General features: G+C 43.6%; 1 protein-coding gene across 1 annotated transcript in view; it reads left to right on the forward strand.

Moving 5' to 3' along the window:
• LOC126095376 (myrosinase 1-like) overlaps positions 1-23,274 on the forward strand; it is a 73,734-nt gene extending 50,460 nt beyond the window's left edge. The window contains exons 7-11 of the mRNA XM_049910181.1: positions 6,462-6,609; positions 10,027-10,142; positions 16,383-16,517; positions 16,613-16,719; positions 22,926-23,274. Of these exons, the coding sequence (XP_049766138.1) occupies positions 6,462-6,609; positions 10,027-10,142; positions 16,383-16,517; positions 16,613-16,719; positions 22,926-23,052 (633 nt within the window). The 3' untranslated portion in view covers positions 23,053-23,274. The remainder of the gene's footprint in view (positions 1-6,461; positions 6,610-10,026; positions 10,143-16,382; positions 16,518-16,612; positions 16,720-22,925) is intronic.
• Positions 23,275-23,669: the final 395 nt, after the last annotated feature.

Below are 23,669 nucleotides of genomic sequence, written 5' to 3' on the forward strand. Positions count from 1 at the left end.
ATTTTCAAGTTTGAGGATGTTGTATTTACGATGCTTTCTACAAAGGAATGTCAACAGCGAGGATAATGGCCTCCCTTTTTTTTCTACCTGTGCCTCTGGAAAGGCACACCCTATTGGCTTTTTCTCCAGGCGTCTGACACAGCTGGGTGCCCACGATGCATTACGTGCAGGTGGTCACTTAACTTTCTTAAGGAAATATTTACGACAGCAGTTTCCGCTACAGTGACAGTCTCATATAAAAATATTTCACAGGTCAAGAATTTGCGTTACAAATCTGTAGAAACAAAATGCTATTGATATAACAGTGTCCAAAAAATTTTCGCCAGCATTGTGATACATTCACACATTTACACACATTTCATAACTCTTAAAGTACGATTCTTGGTTTCCAACAACCTTTTTCACAAACCAGAGTCCCTAAACACTACTCATTATTCCTTACCTTATTCGTCGACACTTCTTCAATATTTCATCATAACAGATATGTAGCTTAATCAAATGACTCATATAGCATCAGCTTATTGATCATAAACATACCGCAACAGCATAATACACATAGTCATCGTAATAATAACATCATAACACCTCAGTCAACTCTCACAATCGTCGTAGCTTCCTCCAATAATTTCAAAACCTAAAAAATTCTCTGCTCATGTCAAAAGTGTCATCTGCCTCAAACGTACTTTAAAAATCGTGATCCCATAGCAAATATATCATTCAAAGCTCTCATAATATCACAATGGGTCCGAAAAAATATGAACAGTTCACAAAGTACAGACAAAATACAACTTCATAAGTGTGAAGTTACTCAACTGTGTAATTGCGTAAACATGTGTCACTGATGTAGTAAAAAAATTTGTCTCTCTCAGTTGAATGATCAGATAGCTGTGTAATTTATGTGTTACAGGAATATGGTACCGATGTGTAAAGTTGTATAAGCAAATACCATATTAGCTAGGGCTCCTTGTGCTTGCCAAACACATGGTACACAAAGTAAGTGTGTACCCCCCTGAGGATTATTGTAATTATACCCTCAGGTGTTACAGATTACAGCAATGGAATGAAATGTATCACGGAAAACTTTCTTTGTAATTCAAAAATCTTTAAAAATAAATGTTTTAAGTACAAAATTAAGCACTCAAATGCGTGTTCTGTAGCGCTAAATGTGCGTCTTGCTGTAAGATAATTCTGTGGAAGTGTCGTAGTTATCGTCCTCTGTAAGCAAAGTTCTGCTGAAGTCAATGTACTTACCTCATCATAAACGAAAGTGAAATGCTTTGCGTATAGATATCGTAGTTGTTACATACATTACCATAATCAAGTAAGTACTACACTGTAACGTATTGTTGTGCTACAAAAGAAGCTTCTCATTGCAGCTATACCAAAAATGTTACTACTAAAAAATGTTTTACTTTCCAGAAGAATTCAGAAAAACTGAGCAGATATAAAGCAGATACAGCACGAAAACAGCATTGTAAATTGTCACTCATTAGTAGCGTCGTGATAAAATTGTGTAGCTGTCACATAAACTAACCACTGTCTCATCTGGTATCTCACAGAAAGTACCTTAAATCCAGAATGTATTTTGAAGTAAACCAAAATGTTGCATTAGAATCTCATTAGCAGTACTGGTAAATGTTCTAAGTATGTGAGTCTTATAGTCGTTACGTAATCGTGCAACTTAACAAGCAAGAATGTACAAATAACAACATTGTGTCGTCTGTTCACTATAACAATGCTTTCGTAATTTCTGTTTAAATAAGTTCTCTTGGTTCTTGACTGGTTATTTAACTTCAAACATTGTTGCCTGGTAACAGTTTCTAAAGCATACTAGTAACGTGAAGTGAAACGTTTTATGACAAAGACAAAGTTAAAAAGCAGATTATCTTTCAATAAACGGTTTTGCATGTGAAATGTGGTGTAAACCTTTACTCTTCCTAGTACGCAGAGTTTCAACTTCAAGGCAATTATCATGTGGTATACGTTGGTAAAGAATACTGGAATTTTTCTCAAGGTTAGCGCCAATGTTATTTTTCTCTGAGCCAGCCGGCGCACGCACGCGGCAGCCTGCGGTGCGAGTCATTGTCTGTTCCTTTGTTGGCGCGCGTCGTTATTGGGATTTGGAGACCTAACTTCTACAAATTCACTGTGACGAGAGGGCCCAGCCTGATGGAATTCAGGCCTGTCGTTTTGTCGGTAGTTTACATAGTTTCTTGTTTGTCGGTCATGTGGTGGAGAATTTCTCCCGGAATCGTAACTGTGCGCTGAACTGTTGTGTCTGAAGTTATTCTGTCTCCCTTGATAGTAATTGTTTTGGTTTCCATATTGTCTGTTCCTATGGTTATCTCTGTCATATTCATAGTTATGGAAGTGCGATCTTTCTCTGTAACTATTACTCTGCCAGTGGTTGTCGTATGGGTGGTGTCTGTTTGTATTGTGAGAATAGCCTTGTCGTATCCAGTTATTATTTCTTTCATCGCGGAATTGCGACGGATGTGACCTGTAGTGATTGTTTTCCTGTTTTCGCATCCCGCGGCTGTCTGTGTCGATTTCTAATTCTTGTAAGAGTCCCTGAAAAGCTTCAATGTCGTCTTTGCAACGCCCTGCCAAAATAATATTTCTTAAATGTTCAGGCAATTTCATTACGCAAATGCGGATGAGTTCTGAAGGGCTGTATGGGTTTGACAGGTACTGATTCTTGTGCAACATGTCTTCAAAATATTTCACAAGACTGGAAAATTCAGATTGTTCAAAGTGTTTCATCATCATGATGCTATGTTTTACTCGGTCTTTTGTAGCTTGAGACCAATATGCTGAGAGGAAGGCATGATAAAATTCTCCTTCACTGTGACAATCGTGAATGACCGATCGCATTCTTACAGCTGGTTCATTCTCCAAGTAGCCACACATAAATTGTAACCTGTGCTCCAATGACCAGTTGGGAGGAAAACAATGAGAAAATTGATGAAGCCGTGCTTGTGGATGAATGTCGTTGCCAGAATTCTTAAACGTTTTGAATTTATGTGTAGTAATGAACAGCTTATAGTCAAAATCATCATGTCGGCGAGTCGCATGTCGGTCATTGTTACGTCGTGTCGGCGGTTCCATCTCAAAATTTGGTGCACATTGCCAATTTCTTTCATAACTTCCGAAATGCCCTGTGTTATTATTTTGTGGCTGTTCCGTATTTCTATGTCCCTCTTCCCGTATTGGGGTGCGAGTGTCCTCTGAAATACGTAATTCTTGTATTACCTGTGTCAGCTGATCTTGTACTTCCCGGATTTCTCTTTTGTACTGTGTATTGCTTTGATTTTGATGTTGTTTGAATTTTCTAATTTGTTCATACTCTTCTGTGTCAGTGAAGGCTACGAGTCTTGTGTCATTCAGATCATCATCTACCTTTGTAGATAAGTTAGTGACCTGATCCGAAAGTTCAGCTACTTTCTCCGATAGTGAACACATTTCCTCAGTGTGTTTTTCTGAACCAAGTTTCAGAGTGTCCATTTGTGTTGAAATCGAATCTACTGTGTCCTTTAAGTTTTCCTGAGTTTTTGCAAGTTGCGTAACCGAATCGGTAGATGCAACTGAGTCAATTTTAGCCCACAAGGTCTCATGATTTTCATGAACAATGGTTTGCAGTTCTTTTATGGCTGCTTCGTGATTCTGTAATGCATTTTCACGCCGCGAAAAAATAGGTTGAAAATGCTCACAAATTTGTGTTTTTACGTCATTACAGACTTTTTGACATTTCGATTTAATGTTATGTAACTCAGTAGTTAAATCTTCACGTATTTGTTCAAGTGTGGTGTCTAACTTCCGAAGATTTTGTTCCATTGTGTCTAACTTTTGAAGATTTTCTTCCATCGTGTCTAACTTTTGAAGATTTTGTTCCATTGTGTCTAACTGTTGCTGTGTTTGTCTCTGGTGTTGTTCCATTGTGTCTAACTTTTGAAGCTTTTGTCCCATTTGTTGCATTAATTGTAATAACAATGCACTGGTGTCTGAAACATGTTCCTCAGTGCTTTTTGGCAGTGAATTTGCACCTTCCACACATCCACCGCTGCTGGCGGCTCACCTCCAACTGCGTAACGCTACGCGCTGTTCACATCCAGCTGCCGCTGCCCAACACTACAATGGCAGACAACAATGCAAACTAGCCACAGACTGCACACAGCACAGCCAGTGATTTTCGTACAGAGCGCTACGTAACGTTGCCAATAAGAAAACCTAAACAGCCTACTTACAATTTCTTCAATTTCTTCGTCATCTGCAGAGCTAGTTGGCATATAAACTTGTACTACTGTAGTAGGTGTGGGCTTCGTATCTATCTTGGCCACAATAATGCGTTCACTATGCTGTTTGTAGTAGCTTACCCGCATTCCTATTTTCCTATTCATTATTAAACCTACTCCTGCATTACCCCTATTTGATTTTGTGTTTATAACCCTGTAGTCACCTGACCAGAAATCTTGTTCCTCCTGCCACCGAACTTCACTAATTCCCACTATATCTAACTTTAACCTGTCCATTTCCCTTTTTAAATTTTCTAACCTACCTGCCCGATTAAGGGATCTGACATTCCACGCTCCGATCCGTAGAACGCCAGTTTTCTTTCTCCTAATAACGACATCCTCTTGAGTAGTCCCCGCCCGGAGATCCGAATGGGGGACTATTTTACCTCCGGAATATTTTACCCAAGAGGACGCCATCATCATTTAATCATACAGTAAAGCTGCATGCCCTCGGGAAAAATTATGGCCGTAGTTTCCCCTTGCTTTCAGCCGTTCGCAGTACCAGCACAGCAAGGCCGTTTTGGTTATTGTTACAAGGCCAGATCAGTCAATCATCCAGACTGTTGCCCTTGCAACTACTGGAAAGGCTGCTGCCCCTCTTCAGGAACCACACGTTTGTCTGGCCTCTCAACAGATACCCCTACGTTGTGGTTGTACCTATGGTACGGCTATCTGTATCGCTGAGGCACGCAAGCCTCCCCACCAACGGCAAGGTCCATGGTTCATGGGGGGGGGGGGGACACATTCCTAAACGACGTTTGTTTCGATCCCCTCTACGTGCCTTTACATTTTTAAGATATAGTTAAGGACCACCCTGTATAAATGGAAGTCCACGTGTTTGGATTTTCAGTCTCATTTACAGTAAAACCCACTACCCTCTGCTTTGTATTTTTTCTCTTTTTGTTACAGCAAAATATTTATCTCATTTAAAACAGTCAACTGCATATGCTAATATACACAGTGAATAGGTTTGATAATGTTAACATTTTCGAATTATATGATTTCCAATACAATTTTTTTTTTGTTGATGTGCTGAAATAACTTCATGAATGTAAAGAAATTAGAATCATACAATAGTTTCTGGAAAGTAATAACTTGCTACTGCCAGTAAAAAAACTTTACTTTTTAGTATAAGCTACAAAACAATTATTTTCCACAATACATATATAAATTTCATATTTTTTGGACGTGGCTCTTGTCTTGTCTACGTTTCCTACATTCTGGAACACTCTTTGCGTGTAGAAATTTCGTTAGATGCATAGCTTTCTCAAACCTTACTTCAGTAACTGGTTGCAAAACGGCTCTTTTCCGCTATTTAGATCTTCTACATCATTTACGTCTTCACTGTCAGAGAAATGCACAGTACAAGAATGTCCTCTTTTCCCAGTAACTAGCAAGACATATTTGTAATGAAATTTAACTTTGCCGACATGTGTTTTGTAGTCAGTCATGGACAGTCTTTTCTGCTTAGCTATTTGATTAACTGTGGTACATCACCCGACAACTGGCAATCACAGGGTATATAAAATGACTAAAAACCCATACCGGCCATTCTTATGTGCGATTGTAACATCTATAATATGACAGAAATGTGTCACAAAGACGAACACCTCCCATGTTCTCATTATAGAGTTTCTCCATCATTGGTTGTGGAACATCTGATTTCTTTTTCTCTTATCTGTAGTATGACCAAGGTCCATGTACGAGGACTCGCAGGAAGTGTGCTATTTCACAGTGAAGAATTAAATTTATGCAGATGTGAACTAATTCTCACCATCTAGAGTAGTTGGAGAGCTTTCGACAAAAACACGGATTCTCAGTTTAATATTTAGGCATAATAATTACTTATAAATCTTTCTGGTTCGTTGAAGAAGCCATTTTCAGCATACCACCAACTCTAAACGAACACGCAATGGCTGTTTGCAAGACGCTGCATTCTAGTGTTAATATTAAGAACAGGAAGGTCCCCACATGTGGACAATCGTTCTATAAGCGAAAAAAATGCGCGTATCTGTGAAGAAACGATGAACGAAGGTCGACATTTGTGGACGGAGAGAACAAAGAGGTTATGGTGAGTGAAATATTCTCCGAGCCGGTTTTACTCGTATTTTGCCCAAACCTGAATGTAGCGAGTGCCAGAGAAGGATGCTGGTCTACTCTGTGTTGCAGATGGGCATTTACGCTCACCCTATCTACAGTGCAGGAGGGGACTATCCGGCTGTGGTGAGAGAGAGGGTGGACGCCAACAGCGCAGCAGAGGGGAGACCGCGGTCCAGGCTGCCGTCCTTCACGCAGGAAGAGGTCCAGTACATCAGGGGTGAGTGCCTCAGTAGGTTCTAAAGTCTCAGGCCTACTACTAGGGCTATACGGAATGTAAGTTCCGTTAATTTATTTAAGAAAAACGCCAGTACATTGACAGATATTTCATTATATGCAACATAAAGATCACATAACTAATGAGGAGGTATTGAACAGAATTGGGAGAAGAGGAGTTTGTGGCACAACTTGACTAGGAGAAGGGATCGGTTGGTAAGGCATGTTCTGAGGCATCAAGGGATCACCAATTTAGTATCCAAGGGCAGCTTGGAGGGTAAAAATCGTAGAGGGAGACCAGAGATGAATACACTAAGCAGATTCAAAAGGATGTAGACTGCAGTAGGTACTGGGAGATGAAGCAGATTGCACAGGATAGAGTAGCATGGAGAGCTGCATCAGACCAGTCTCAGGACCAAAGACCACAACAACAACAAAGCTACAATTGTGAGCTGTTTTTCTCGGCAATTACCTTGTTCATTAAGGCACTTCCCATATCGAGGAAGGAGTTTTTCAGTGGCCTCATTGTAGAATTCTGCCTCCTGTGAGCTAACCATGGTTTGACACACTCCTTTACCAACTCATCTTCAAATTTCTGTGACCATACCCATAGTTTCCCTGAGACATCGTTGGACGATATTGTGACTAATAAGCTCGGTTATTAAAAATTGTTTGTACGATGAGTCCTAAAGTGTGTGGATGGTGCCCAGAATCCGAGGAGCATGGGAGACACATCAAATTTTCTGATGCGGTGCGATGCAGAAGGAGACAAACTCTCCAGACACACTGTGTCAGATGGTGAAACATCGGTTGCAAACGTCAACGTGGGGACAAAATACCAATCTATGGAGTGGGGCCACACTATCTCGCCACGAAATCCTTTAGAGTGCTGCACAAATACTGATGACAGCTTTTTTTAGGACTGAGAGGGAGAACTGCTTGTAGATTTTATGGAAAGGGGCACTGCAATAAATTCCGAAATCGTGCGCATTAACGGTAAGCCCCACACGGCCGCACGACACAAACGTTGCTTAACAGTCCGAACTGAGAATAATCTGATCATCCTTCCGTACGGACACGATTTCTCACACAACGATTTTCAGCTGTTACCAAAGATGAAAAACTAGCTTCTGATCCTCGGTTGGAACGCGAAGACGAGTTAAAGGAGACTGTCATAGCATGTCCTGGTTCACAGGCGGCAGAATTCTACAACGAGGATTCTGAAGAACACGTTCCTCAATGTGACAACTGCCTTATTGTAGATGATGGTGATTGTAGAAGCAACTATGTAGAAAAGCAGCTGACAGTTAGGAGTTGTACAATAAAAATAGAATATTTAAAGTAGGTTAGAAACAATTCGTACCATTCTAATATTTTTTAGCATACGATACTCATGGTTACAACTCCCTTATGCGTGAATCAACTATGTAAAAGCAATACTTCACTTTGCATAATAATCCCTGTGGAATAGTAAAATTCTGGCAAAGGTCGTCACACAGCTATGGAATCTGTGCAATACGTTTATACACCAAATTCAGTAAAAAGTGCAGTGTCACGAAGGGGCGACTTGATTTTAATTAAAATTAGTCCTCGTACAGCACAAAAAGCGATTAAGCAGTCAATGCAATAAAACAGTGTTACATCCAGGAAAAGGGCTTTGATGCTACTGTGGAGAGATCAAATTTAATTGACCAAAAATATATTGATTTAAGTGGTTGCAGGAACAAAAATCTAAATGGTAATTACCGCAGGTGACAATTTCTTTTCATAAATTTTTAAGGGGGAGGGGAGGCGGATACGAAATGATGAATCACCAGGCATGTCATGTTATTTCAGTGACTACAAAATCGAGTGAAACTCAAAAACAAGTAGGCAGTATGAGCACACTTATGAGCGTGACGCTGCACCCCTATGGTATGGATGCATGCACCGAATCGGTTGAGAAGGCTGTCGTAAAGCCTTTATACTCTCTCTTGAGACAAATTGGCACACTATTGTTGCAAGTGATCCTTAATATCCTGTATACAAGGACTCTGGATGGAGTATGGTAGACGTCCGAGCAGCTCCCACACGCGTTCTATCGAGAATGATATGGGCACCTTGCTGGTCACAGAAGTATCTCTGCATGGCACGGACAGTTCATAGAGACCTGTGCCATGTGTGGACGTACATCGTCCTGTTGAAAATGCCACAACGATACTATCACATGAGAGAAAACATGTGAGGATGGAGGATGTCCGCGACGCACCATTGTGTTCTCGTAATCCCTCAGCCACTACCAGTTGTGACTTGATGGCTTGCCGTACCTTGACACTAGGGGTGACACCGCAGTGGCTCTACAAAACAGTTGGAGATTGGGACCTCTCCTCACGTTGCCCCCATACTCGCCAATGATAGTAATACAGGGTGGTGCAGGACCACAGCTGATCGCTGAAGTGCGAGACCGTTCATCAGCCGTCCATGCTCTCTGGTCACAGCGTCACTCCAAATACAGTTGTGGTGTTAACGGCAGCCTACGCACAGGCTGGAAATTGTCTCGTCTGCCTGCTGTTAGTCTCCAACCAATGGTATGGAATGACACAGAATGTTGCAACAACTCCATTACTTTTTCTTGGATAGCAGGTACAGATGGGAAGAGGCTACAATGTGCTTTGTGCACAAGACGGAGATACTTCTGTGTGGTGGGTAGACATGGACGACTAGAAACTTGAGGGCGAATGCACCTGCCCTCATATTCCCATGCAGTCCAAAAAGTGAGCCACAGTCATACTCGAATGCCCTACAAATCTGGATATTCCACTATTGAAGTGTCCAAATGGATACCCACAATGACGCCTGTTTCAAATTCTATCAGATCCTGATAACGCTGTCTCACACGAGTGAGACATTCTGTTCCAATTTTGCCCTACAAGGCGCTCCCGGACGTCCATCATCTCATCCATAGGCAGGAGCAGATGGGCCCTATTGCCCTATTGCACACATTCTGCGCAAGTGCGAACCATTTTTCCGCCCCTGCCCTCGCACGCTTCCTAAGTGCTCTACAGAGCCAACGGCCTATCTGACTGCCCAAGCATCAGCTGTTTGCCCACCGCTGCCAACCTGTGCCTTTGGGCGCCTGAGTTTCCCCCGACTGGAACAGCCCAACTTAAGGTGACAAAAAGCTTGTTCACCCTCAAAATGGCAAGTTAGGCCATCAGCACAAGCTGGCAACACTGTAGGCTCTGGCGGTATAAGGAAAAAGTCCTCCACTCGAGCTGTTAGTGATCGAGTGGTAAATAGCATGCTATGTAAAAAGCATGTTCTGCATCAACATCAGAAGGAGGGATCATTCTTTGGATACGTGTCGAGAACAGAGAAGTAAATCTGTAATTTATTCGTGTCTCTTCCTGTTACATTATAAAGTTGTGTGACTCTCTTGCAGGATCAGCAGACTTTATTGGACTGAATCACTACTCCACAGACTTCGTGACTTCTGGAGTGACTGGTATATCGCCCTCCAAAGCCCGTGATTCCGGCGTCATCACTTCATATAACGAGGTAAGCTGTTACCATTACCATCATTTGTGTAAAAGTGACAACAGTGAGTTTGCTGAAACAGCCGAAATGTTCACCAAAATGTCACACATAACCAGAAGACAATGGACTGTGACAGCAGAGATTTATTGCACACACCCAAATGAGTTTCATTCAGCTCCAAAACTTTCAAATGGTCCTTCAGTTCCATTGAGAACCATTATCCTCCCACCCTTTAGCATCCAAGTTAATTCACCGTAGTTCATTCCAAACTGAATGCGATGATATACACTCCTGGAAATGGAAAAAAGAACACATTGACACCGGTGTGTCAGACCCACCATACTTGCTCCGGACACTGCGAGAGGGCTGTACAAGCAATGATCACACGCACGGCACAGCGGACACACCAGGAACCGCGGTGTGGCCGTCGAATGGCGCTAGCTGCGCAGCATTTGTGCACCGCCGCCGTCAGTGTCAGCCAGTTTGCCGTGGCATACGGAGCTCCATCGCAGTCTTTAACACTGGTAGCATGCCGCGACAGCGTGGACGTGAACCGTATGTGCAGTTGACGGACTTTGAGCGAGGGCGTATAGTGGGCATGCGGGAGGCCGGGTGGACGTACCGCCGAATTGCTCAACACGTGGGGCGTGAGGTCTCCACAGTACATCGATGTTGTCGCCAGTGGTCGGCGGAAGGTGCACGTGCCCGTCGACCTGGGACCGGACCGCAGCGACGCACGGATGCACGCCAAGACCGTAGGATCCTACGCAGTGCCGTAGGGGACCGCACCGCCACTTCCCAGCAAATTAGGGACACTGTTGCTCCTGGGGTATCGGCGAGGACCATTCGCTGGGCTACGGTCCCGCACACCGTTAGGCCGTCTTCCGCTCACGCCCCAACATCGTGCAGCCCGCCTCCAGTGGTGTCGCGACAGGCGTGAATGGAGGGACGAATAGGGACGTGTCGTCTTCAGCGATGAGAGTCGCTTCTGCCTTGGTGCCAATGATGGTCGTATGCGTGTTTGGCGCCGTGCAGGTGAGCGCCACAATCAGGTCTGCATACGACCGAGGCACACAGGGCCAACACCCGGCATCATGGTGTGGGGAGCGATCTCCTACACTGGCCGTACACCACTGGTGATCGTCGAGGGGACACTGAATAGTGCACGGTACATCCAAACCGTCATCGAACCCATCGTTCTACCATTCCTAGACCGGCAAGGGAACTTGCTGTTCCAACAGGACAATGCACGTCCGCATGTATCCCGTGCCACCCAACGTGCTCTAGAAGGTGTAAGTCAACTACCCTGGCCAGCAAGATCTCCGGATCTGTCCCCCATTGAGCATGTTTGGGACTGGATGAAGCGTCGTCTCACGCGGTCTGCACGTCCAGCACGAACGCTGGTCCAACTGAGGCGCCAGGTGGAAATGTCATGGCAAGCCGTTCCACAGGACTACATCCAGCATCTCTACGATCGTCTCCATGGGAGAATAGCAGCCTGCATTGCTGCGAAAGGTGGATATACACTGTACTAGTGCCGACATTGTGCATGCTCTGTTGCCTGTGTCTATGTGCCTGTGGTTCTGTCAGTGTGATCATGTGATGTATCTGACCCCAGGAATGTGTCAATAAAGTTTCCCCTTCCTGGGACAATGAATTCACGGTGTTCTTATTTCAATTTCCAGGAGTGTACTTCAAACGCTCTTCCCTCAACAACTTGTATTGCCAAAAATGCATTGAACTGGAAGGCATTATTTACTCGGGAATACTGTTATCAGTGTAACATTTAAAACTGGTGTTAACATTTATTTTACAGTACCAATATGTAACAGATATGTAGTACAATTTCGTGCTTGTAAACATGCTACAGTGTGGGCATACGCAAACTGCAGTATGCTTGTGCTACGATACTTTAATATGCACTCGTAGATAAAAGTTGCTAATACGAGCATATGAAAGTAATAAGTGCAGAGGAAAATAATGCTATTAGAAAATGACAACATGGTAAGTAACAGGACTGGAGAGAATGATAGTTTTTCACAATCAATGCTATGCTAATTATTACAGTGAAATTAAATTAAAAGCAAAAATGTTAATGGAAAGACGATACATACTGCATGCACACAAAGTAGTTAAACCATATACGACTTTTCAGGAGGGGTAATAGATATTTTAGGAGACGGTGATATAAATTAATTCGTTCAAGAACGTCTAATGCAGTTACAAATTATGAGTATCCGAATATGTTATTTTTGTATAGGTTTTGTAATGGAAACGCTGTGTCTACTTGTAGAGAATACGACAGACGATTTCCTAACCGCAGAATACCAGATTTGGGAGTGTTTACTCCTGTTTTTACCAGACGATGTAAGATTGGCGCTACAGTCTGGAACCGCGCGGCCGCTATGGTCGCAGGTTCGAATCCTGCCTCGGGCATGGATGTGTGTGATGTCCTTAGGTTAGTTAGGTTTTAGTAGTTCTAAGTTGTAGGGTAAGTCCCATAGTGCTCAGAGCCATTTTTTGTAAGTTTGGCGCAGTGTCCAGAAGTCATATTTCATCTGAACGTGCAAACGAACAGAACATCGATGCAGTTTATTATTCAGTTTGTAGACCTTAGTCCTTCAAAAAGAACACGTAGAATTTCTACATGTACCTGAAGCGGTAGGGCACTGTTGGGAAGTGGCAAAGTACTGAGACCACAAAATAAAGAATACTTGAATACGTTCATCTATAGGTTTTGAAGTGTGAATTTGCGACTGTCAAAATTTATGACGTAAACCACCGTATCTTTTGATTGCATTGACCTAGAAGCTTAAACCTTTTACAATGCCAACGGATCGTAGACCGTAGACATGAATTTCGACTTTATACCCCTCTGCATTCCTGAGAAAAGTGTTCTAAACAGACGAACACAGACAGAGGGAGACAACACAAATAAAAAAAATATTTTTATTTTATATTATTACAAATTAACAATTTTATTATTTTTCCTTTCCTTTTACTGCGAAACATTGCTTCCTGCCACATTTCACGATTGTAGGTCTACGAAAATTACCCTATAGGTTTTGCTGAGTGAGTTTGCGAGTATCGAAATATGTGACATAAATTTCCGTATCTTTAGGCTGCATTGATTTAGATGATTAAATATTTTAATCGTCATGGGCCCGTTAGACGTTAACTTCGTCATAAATTTCAACTTCATACGTCTACCCTGTTCCTGCGAAAAACGGTCTTACTAGACGGACAGCAAAGTTCACCTAAGGATTCCACATTCCAGTGCCTGTGTTGTAAGGAATAGACACTGCAGCGACAACAGCCGGTATGAAACGTCTTTGCAGTTGCGAGTACGAGCATCCGTGAGATGTATAAGGGAAATGACGAAAGTGAAAATTTGTGCCACACCGGGACTCGAACCTGGGTTTGCCGCTTTACGCGAGTGGCCGCCTTAACCGCTTTGGATACCCGTGAAAGACTGTTGGCCAGGCCTAGAGTTCCATATGTCGTCGTTCATATGTCGCAGCCTGCACTCGTACGCACAGTACGTAATTCCCGTGCAAGGGAGGACATTTTAATTAGAAGTTGCTGCCTGGTATGAGTGGATAAATATGATATTGCCGTGCCTGTGTTGTTAAGAAGAACGACGCAATATTCCTTCGAACGTGCATGCATGGATGCACCAGCTGATAGTTGTTCTTACTCGCAACTGAGAATACACTAGTGGCCATTAAAATTGCTACACCAAGAAGAAATGCAGATGATAAACGGGTATTCATTGGGCAAATATATTATACTAGAACTGGCATGTGATTATATTTTCACGCAATTTGGGTGTGTAGATCCTGAGAAATCAGTACCGAGAACAACCACCTCTGGCCGTAATAACGGCCTTGATACGCCTGGGTATTTAGTCAAACAGAGCTTGGATGGCGTGTACAGGTACAGCTGCCCATGCAGCTTCAACACGATACCACAGTTCATCAAGAGTATTGTGACGAGCCAGTTGCTCGCCACCATTGACGGGACGTTTTCAATTGGTGAGAGATCTGGAGAAAGCGCTGGCCAGGGCAGCAGTCGAACATTTTCTGTATCCAGACAGGCCCGTTCAGGACCTGTAACATGCGATAGGGCATTATCCTGCTCAAATGTACGGTTTTGGAGGGATCGAAAGAAGGGTAGAGCCACGGGTCGTAACACATCTGAAATGTAACGTTCACTGTTCAAAGTGCCGTCAATGCGAACAAGAGGTGACCGATATGTGAAACCAATGGCACCCCTTACCATTACGCCGGCTGATACGCCAGTATGGCGATGACGAATACACGCTTCCAATGTGCGTTCACCGCAATGTCGCCAAACACGGATGCGATCATCATGATTCCGTAAACAGAATCTGGATTCATCCGAAAAAATGACGTTTTGCCATTCGTGCACCCAGGTTCGTCGTTGAGTACACCATCGCAGGCGCTCCTGTCCGTGATGCAGCGTCAAGGGTAACCGCAGTCATGGTCTCCGAGCTGATAGTCCATGCTGCTGCAAACGTCGTCTCGAACTGGTCGTGCAGATGGTTGCTGTCTTGCAAACGTCCCAGTCTGTTGACTCAGGGACGGATACATGGCTGCACGATCCGTTACTACCATGCGGATAAGATGCCTGTCATCTCGACTGTTAGTGATACGACGCCGTTGGGATACAGCATGGCGTTCCGTATTACCCTCCTGAACCCACCAATTCCATATTCTGCTAGCAATCTCGACCCACCCGAGCAGCAATGTCGCGATACGATAAACAGCAATCGCGATAGGCTACAATCCGACCTTTATGAAAGTCGGAAACGTGATGGTACGCATTTCTCCTCTTTACACGAGGCATCACAACAACGTTTCACCTGGCAAAGCCGGTCAACTGCTGTTCGTGTATGAGAAATCGGTTGGAAACTTTCCTCATGTCAGCACATTGTAGGTGTCGCCACCGGCGCCAACCTAGTGTGAATACTCTGAAAAGCTAATCATTTGCATATCACAGCATCTTCTTCCTGTCGGTTAAATTTCGCGTCTGTAGCACGTCATCTTCGTGGTTTTAATGGCCAGTAGGGTACATTTCATGTATTTCATAACGGCTACAGTCGCCGCAGTGGGTGTTCTCCGAACATGTATGCGTGCATGCGTGCATGCGTGTCCGAAGAAACATTGGATCGTTCTTAACAAAAACAGGCATTGTAATATCATATTTATCCGGCCACACCAGGCAACGACTTTCAATTGAAATGCCTGTCCTGCTCGAGAACCACATAATGCGTGCCAGAGTGCAAGTTGTGACACAGGAATGACGACGTATGGAAGTTTGGGTCTGGCCGTGAGTCGAGCGCGGGTAGCCAAAGCGCTTAAGGCGACCGCACGCCTAGGGTGGGAAATCCGGTTTTGTGTTCCGGTCCGGTACAAATTTTCACGGTCGTCATTCATTCCCTCGCGCAACTGATAGTTGCTCGTATTCGCAACTGCGAAGACATTTCATGTACAAGGATCCCGTTTCTACCGAGTGAGGGAAGGAGCTCTAAAAAAAAAATATGGCTCTGAGCGCTATGGGACTTAACATCTCAGGTCATCAGTCCCCTAGAACTGAGAACTGCTTAAACCTAACTATCCTAAGGACATCACACACATCCATGCCCGAGGCAGGATTCGAACCTGCGACCGTAGCGGTCGCGTTGATCCAGACTGAAGCGCCTAGAACCGCTCGGCCACCAACGGTCGGCGAAGGAGCTCTAAAAATTGGCTGCATTCAGCCCTAGTTTTTGTTGCACGCCAAGGCGTTTTGTCTTCTGAGATCTGACAAACTAAAAGCCATTGCCGGTGTTCGAGGATTTTTCCAAATGTTTGCTATTGTCTATGGATGTGGAAAGTCATATGAATCGGCGGATACCTAGAAACGAACGACCGTGGATGATGATTTTAAGTTTGCCTTGGATTTATGGGGAGGCTTTTGTGTGAGTGTGAGTGTGTGTGTGTGTGTGGGTGTGTGTGTGTGTGTGTGTGTGTGTGTGTGTGTGAGAGAGAGAGAGAGAGAGAGAGAGAGAGAGAGAGAGAGATCTAGGCATAAAGAAAGAGAGGGAGAGAGAACGCTACGAACAGAGCGAGCGCTGGGGACATAGCCTATGAATTAAGCTGATGAAAGAGTGAATTTTCATTACATTCCTACCTCTCTTAAAAAGAAAGTATTACTGGAAAAGTGATAAATACAAGAAACGTCTTCCTTTTCTTTCAGGCAGTTCCTTGGGGATTCCGAAGTTTACTGAACTGGATTGCTAACGAATATCCTGGATATCCGATATTTGTAACAGAGAATGGTCTGAGGAATTCAGGAGGACGGAACGACACTGACAGGATCGACTACTATATCGTACGTAACACTCACTCCCCTGTGTTGCAGTCCGACTTTGGTTTTGACGTCTGCGAGCTCGTTTCAGTTACAAGAACTGTATTTTTTACCTGTAGGGTTTCTTGGGAGCTCTTCTGGAAGCAGTGAACGTTGACGGAGTTCCAGTGATTGGGTACACGACGTGGACTCTTATGGACAACGTGGAATGGAGTTTGGGAACCAGGTGAGTAATCCTGGAAATCTTTGTTCATCAGACACTGTCCTCTAATAAGGTCGGATTGATCGGTGCTCTGAAACGCCAAAACATTTACTGTTATGGAAAGTTATACAATTGTAATGAAGTACTTCTTTCACTAATTTGGGAACAAATAGTAAGGAATATCTTTCTGTTTACAACTTCAGCATACAGCCACAGATAGCACTTGGTATTTTTAGTGTGTTGGTGGGACCATCTGAATTGTAGGAAAAAGCAGTCCTCTTTGAGAAATATAACTGTCTACACATTAAATAATGCCCTGTGGGAAGTGACGAGAGAAGTGGCACGTGTGATCACATTTCTGTCCTCCTCTCATCATAGGAATATTGTGCCTAACTCTAAAATGACAAAATTAATAAATCGAAGACATAAGATCACATTTGAGAATGCTTTATTTAAGGGACAGTATGGTTTGGTCCTAAAACATTAGGATTTCTATATTTTTCTGATAGTTTCTTCAAACGTAATAGAGTCAAGTATTTATTACTGTCAAGAAACGTAGCCTTCCTTGATGTTTAGGGAGGTTGATGTCACCTCGGGACGTGCCGTGTATAGGAAGCCAACTCACACTGATTTGTATCTTCCGGTTGATAGTCTTCAACATCCGTGTCAGCGTGATGGGTATTTCGTTCCTTGCCTCGTAGGGCCCATGTCATCTCACACCCTGAAAGTTTGTCGTCTGAGTTTGCCCACCTCCAAGTCACTGTCTGTCAGTTGTAGTGAAAGACGTGCCTTGCAGTATAGACTAACCATCAATCGGGACAGTGATGACCATAACGAGGCGGTACCAAAGTCCGCAGCCTTTTTATCTTACGCAGCTAGCAGTTCCAGCAGTTCCACTCTAATAAAAAAAGGAAATAACGATGTCTTCCGAATGGGACTGAAACCGGTGGGGACGCACTCTCTCTGGACAAACAACAGAAGGACGAAATTAATGCATTAATGCTACGTCACCCATTGGTTACTAATATTCACTATGACATTCACTTGTGACATTGGTCATTTTTGTTGCATCGTGACGAAACTGTTTAGTGTGTGTGTGTGTGTGTGTGTGAGAGTTGTTCAGCATGTCAAGTGCAATTCCCTTGCACAGTGCTCTGTTGTTGCATTGTGCCTCAGAAACTACAGTAGGTGCACCTATCGAAACGTCAGTGGTTGCCGAAGACGTCACCCTGCTGCAATCCCATTTATCTGAACATTCTTGCATTTGCCTGCAGCGATTTAGGGAAACCGTGGGTATAGCTAAACCTGGATGGCCAAGTGGGGATTGGATCACCCAGTTCAGTGTGTAACCATTACGCTCCACACTCAGGTTTCCGTTTTGTATTACTCGTGTGCATTTCTGTGAGAATTCTACGAACTAGTTTAGCTTAGTCGAAGCATAGTGGGCAACCGGAAACAAAGTGTCACTGGTATAAATCTCTGATTCACTGATTATGCTAGCCGAAACCTGCATTTGTCACCCACCATACCCTAAAATTTATGAGCGGTGTCAGATTTCAAACAGCATCACGTACCGCACAGACACTTGGTGATGCAAATCCTCCCTTTCTGGATAGATGCACAGGTCTGCTATTAGACCGTTCATCTCTTCATAGAAGCAGAATGGAGAATATTTGACGGACACTGGAGTAATTTCTACCGTGCTCCAGGCGAGGTTAGCATGGGTCATCGGTGTTCTCTTAAGACATTATCTCCTTGGAAAGCATCAACTGTAATTTTGGACAGTGCGCAGCTATCAGAAAGAAGTATCAAAAATAAATGTATTAATGTTCACTTAGAACTAAACAAAACATTAAACTGGTTCAAAGATTGACAGCAAATGACACGTGGCAGTCTATTGCCGGACTGGTGCGTCTCATATGACAATGACAGTCATAATTTGACTGATAATCAGTACTACGAGGGCTATCCTGAAGGTAACAGACGTTTTGTTCTGTCGTGACGGTGGTTGGAGCTACAGCCACCATCTTGGTTCCATAACGTTCCTAAACTCAGTACGTATCCAGTGGTGGTAACGTTTGGCCTGTGTGTTCTATTTTGCTTTCTGTGTCATGCTAAAATGTGTGCTGTAATAGAAAATCCCGCCAATTGTGACGTGTGTTCTGTGATAAGGTTTTCGTCGGCAAAAACTGCAGACCACTTGAAATTTATCGCGACCTTCGTTATGGGTACGGAAAAGGAATAACGAGTGAAAGCGGAGTGAGGCAATGGTACACTGAGTTTAAAAATGGCCGTACCAGTGTCCACGATGAAGGTCGCAGTGGTAGGCCTAACCCTGTCGCTGACAAACTGGTGATGAAAATCATCACAAAATTCGTGAAAAATCGTCGTTGCACGGTTATAGAACTTTCGCAACATTTTTCCCAAATTTTGTGGAGTTCAGTGCATGAAACTGTGGCAGAGAAGCGTGGTTACTGCAATTTTTAATTTAGGTAGGTTGCCGAGGCCACAGAGGACTGAGACTGGCTGCAGCACTGACCTTCCTCGAAGACTGCGAGGAAGACAGTAATAAGACTATCGATAGCACAGTAGCTGGGGACGAGACTTGGGTGAAGCATATCAATTGCGTAACAAAAAGGCAATCGATGGAATGGGGACACACAAATTCTTCAAAAAACTAAGGAAGAGCTTGCAAACGCTATTAACAAGAAAAATCAAGGCTACTGTGTTTTGGGACTCTGTCGTAGTGATTCTCCTTGATTTCCTTCAATGTGGCCGAACAGTTAATTGAGAGGGATATTTTCATTCAAACACTGACAAAGTTCAGGCGGTCGATACAAAATAAGTGCACGGGAAAACTTAGTGTAAAAGGGAAGGAAATTTGTGGGAAGTTCCTATGGGATCAAACGGCTGGGGTCACCGGTCCCTAGGCTTGCACGCTACTTAACCTAATTTAAACTAACTTACGCTAAGGACAACACACACACACACCCATGCCCGAGAGAGGATTCGAACCTCCCACGGGGAAGCCGTGAGAACCGTGACAAGGCGCCTGAGACAGCGCGGCTACCCCGTGCGGCTTAGCGCAAAAGTACCCGATTGCTCTGTCAGGATTTTGGATGGGAGGTGTTTGATGATCCAGCACACAGCCCGGATTTGCCACTGAGCGACTACGACTGTTTCCAAGCAATCGAGGTGTTGCTCGCCACACAACACTTCGATACTGACGCCGAACTGCATGACGTGGTAGCAATCGGAGGAGCCAGATTTCCACAGAGATGGTATTGAAAAATTTCTGCCAAGATATGCTAAGCGCCTCAATTTGGAAGGCGATTATGTAGAAAAATTGCTGAAGAGTGTACCTTTAAAATGTGTATAGTAAAATTTCATTCTTCAGGATGGTTAACTTTTTTATTTCAAAACGTCTCTTACTTTCTAGATAGCCCTTGTATCTGAGTTTAATTCCCGTCTTTTCATTAAAATAATTAACAGCTGTAATGAATAACGTCTGATTGCCAAATAAACCCTGCTAATTCTTTTTTTGTGGTGGTTTCGCATGAATTTTTCAGTAGTTCAATTCAGTGCATGATTAGCCAAACTGGATGTCCAGGCCAGTGTTGGAAGGACCGCCTAGGGGCTGACGGCTGCCTCTTCAGTGGCCTGTGTAGACCGCAGCGGCTGTGAGGAAGCACGTACGGGACGCTGGGCCTCGCCCACTGCTCGCCTCGGCTGGCGACGACGACACGTCTTGCTGCCGGTGTCACACAGTACTTTGCGCTCTGTGCGACGTGGGTCCTATGTCGCCGTCATAGAAATACTTAACGTGGCGTGACGAACACCTGAGAAGAAAGTCACGAGTTTTACGAACCAGAGCGTCTGGGGCACACAGATTTCAAAGGCTCCACTTTCCAGGAACTCTATGTGGAGGGCAGAGATAGGAAACATCTTTCCATACCGTCAGATACGGCTGGCCTACTTTGCGAATGTAAATTCTGATCTCCTTTGGCCACCTCTCTGTTACCACCTTAGGTGAGGTGGATGACCCTTGTCTTATAAAATTGGAAGAGGCCTCCTCACTGGTTAATCTAAACAAATTGCATTGCGGGACAAACCGAGTCGAAAGTTTTCGAGAAGTGTATAAGTGGAGAAAAAGGCATTGGCAAGAGTATCGAACAGACTGGAGAGTGTGAGAGAAACGCACAATTATTTGAGAGTTCAAAGCCAGGTTGTGTAGCGACTGGTAAACATTATAAATCTATAGCGTGGAGGCGACACTTGCTGATTGGCCAACACTTTGCAAAGCTTCTGCCACTGGTCCTCTGAAATTCTGTACACTTGCATAAAAAAAGAGACAGGCCACAGAGAACAGTAGACTTCTGCACAGTCCTCAGGAGAGAGCACACGACACTTCGTCATAGTTATCGACAGAGGGAAAACTTCACTTTGGTTCTTTAAGGACAACACTAGGCTTAGGAATTTCAGCTGATTTGTCACAGTCTGCAGCAGATCACTTCAACTTCACTGAGTCTGCTGAGAGCTTGCAGCTTTGGCGAGGAGGGCGCTACAATTCACACGCATTTATCGGCTTATTCTTACGGCAAGGCATATTTCAGAACCCAATACTTTCGTGAGTTCCGCAACCTCATTACGATTCAGTCTGAAATGATAGTTGTGTGTGTAATAATTTCATTCTCTTGGACAATACAGGCAACCACTGTGCAATCACCACAGACATAAATGTTGAAAAGTCATGTGTAGATTCTAGCTTCGTCCCATTCATCTGAATTACCGAATCTTTGCCAAGGTATTCACGTGTTATATTTATAATGATCCATGTTAACAGTTAGGCAACAGCTTCACGACCGTGGATACATCGTTTCCCGTCGGATCACCGAAGTTAAGCGCTATTGCGTGTGGCTGGCACTTGTATGGATGACCATATGGGCCGCCATGCACTGTTGCCATTATTCGGAGTGCACTCAGCCTCGTGATGCCAACTGAGGAGCTACTCGACCGAACAGTAGCGGCTCCGGTCAAGAATACCATCATAACGACCGGCAGAGCGGTGTGCTGACCACACGCCCCTCCTATCCGCATCCTCAGCTGAGGATGAGACGGCGGTCGGACATGCGAAGTAGACTACTTTTCGTGTTGAACTGTCACTTATTTCAGATACTGTTCTAATGGTAAATAAAGCAGCATTTAGTTTCTGAACATGGGCTTTCCACAATAGCTTACTATCTATGCGAACGCTGAGGAACTTGAACTGTTCAGTCTCGCTTATAATATGCCCATTCTGTCTGATCAAAATATCAGTTCTTGTTGAATTGTGAGTTAGAAACTATAGAAACTGAGTCTTGTGGCCTGAAGACGGAGTGCTGCTGCTGCTGTTGCTGCTATGTTAACAGTTGATAGTTTCCTCATTCTCTGCATTGGTAATCCAGTAATAATTTATTTGTGTATGTCAACAGGGAATATTGTAATAAACTGAGATAAAAAAGACCACTGCTTCATTTCGTAATTAGATGAACACTGTGTTTTTTATCTTGTCTGTGTTACAGCACGCAGGTCTCACGTTTGCTAACGCCATCCCGTGTCGTTAATTACCCATTGCACAATACCTTTTTCACTAAATGTATGTGAGTACATGGGGTGCGATCTGGCAAAGGTAGGTCAATCAATGTTGACATTGTGACATCGACAGGGGTGCCGCCACCTGTGTTGAAGGCTCTGCTGTAACCTCAAACGAGTGCATTGTTAATGATTCTGACATCCACAGGTGTGTGTATGTATGTATGTTGAGGACTCCACCGTAACCTCACATTCATGCATAACAGAATGTAAAACTGAAATAGCCTTTTACAAAAACATATATCCATCAACTCTGTACGTATTGATCCTGTAGAAAATACGTTGATGAAAAAACGTTAAAGATTGACATAAACATAGACCCAGACACAGATGATTTAAATAGTCATTGTCTCGCCCTCGTTTCGTAAACAGAAGGAAATGAAATGTTAACATATTGTACAATAAAAAAGTGCTGTCAGCCAGCAACTAGAATGATTTTATAAGGGATGCATATAGTATATGTACATAGCTTTATGTACCAACTGTATGGTTGATGATCTGTGTGTGTGTGTGTGTGTGTGTGTGTGTGTGTGTGTGTGTGTGTCTGTGTGTCAAGTATCAGCAACGCATCTCACCTAATGTAATAAAATTTTACACAGGGCAAAGTTTGGTCTGTACGAGGTGGATTTCAGCAGCCCAAACCTAACGAGAACGCCCAAGGAATCGGCCGGCTTCATAGCAGAAGTCTACGGGAGCAGAGAGCTGCCAGAGCAATACTTTCGGTAGGAAGAGCTCATAGATGAGTCTGTGAGAGAAATAAGTTACATGTTGTATGTTATTTCAGGAACTTCTGAATGTATTGGGTAACTGATTACAAAACCAGCGTCAATACCAGAAGTCTAAGGAAGCAGAGAGCTACCAGATCCGTACTTTCGGTAGAAAAAGTTCATAGATGTATCTATAAGTGAAGAAGGTTTTAAACCATATGTAACTTCAGAAACTACTGAATGGCTGATGTAATTTATTATAAAGTAAGTTTCAATAAATAAATTTATAAAATTAAATCGTTTGTACTTATTCTTCTTGTTAACAGAGACGTAGGTAGAAGTGTACTCCTAAATCGTTGTTATTCTGTCACGCAGATTTGTAGATCGAAATAACTGATATATAGAACATGATTAAATTGACGCAAAACGTCTACTAAATGCTAGATTCTACTCATTAACTGTGTCTAGAGGAACTGAGCAGTGAAAGCCATCAAATTTTTCTGTTCTATTGGCCATAGGGGATGCTCAACGACGCTCAGTGAACGGGCCACAATAGGTGCTCGCATGATTTGATTGTTTACCAGTCTACGTCAAGTAGATTGACAGTGATGACTGGAGCAATGTCGACTTACAAGC

Source organism: Schistocerca cancellata, chromosome 8 (assembly GCF_023864275.1).
Source record: "Schistocerca cancellata isolate TAMUIC-IGC-003103 chromosome 8, iqSchCanc2.1, whole genome shotgun sequence".
Taxonomy (NCBI): Eukaryota; Metazoa; Arthropoda; class Insecta; order Orthoptera; family Acrididae; genus Schistocerca; species Schistocerca cancellata.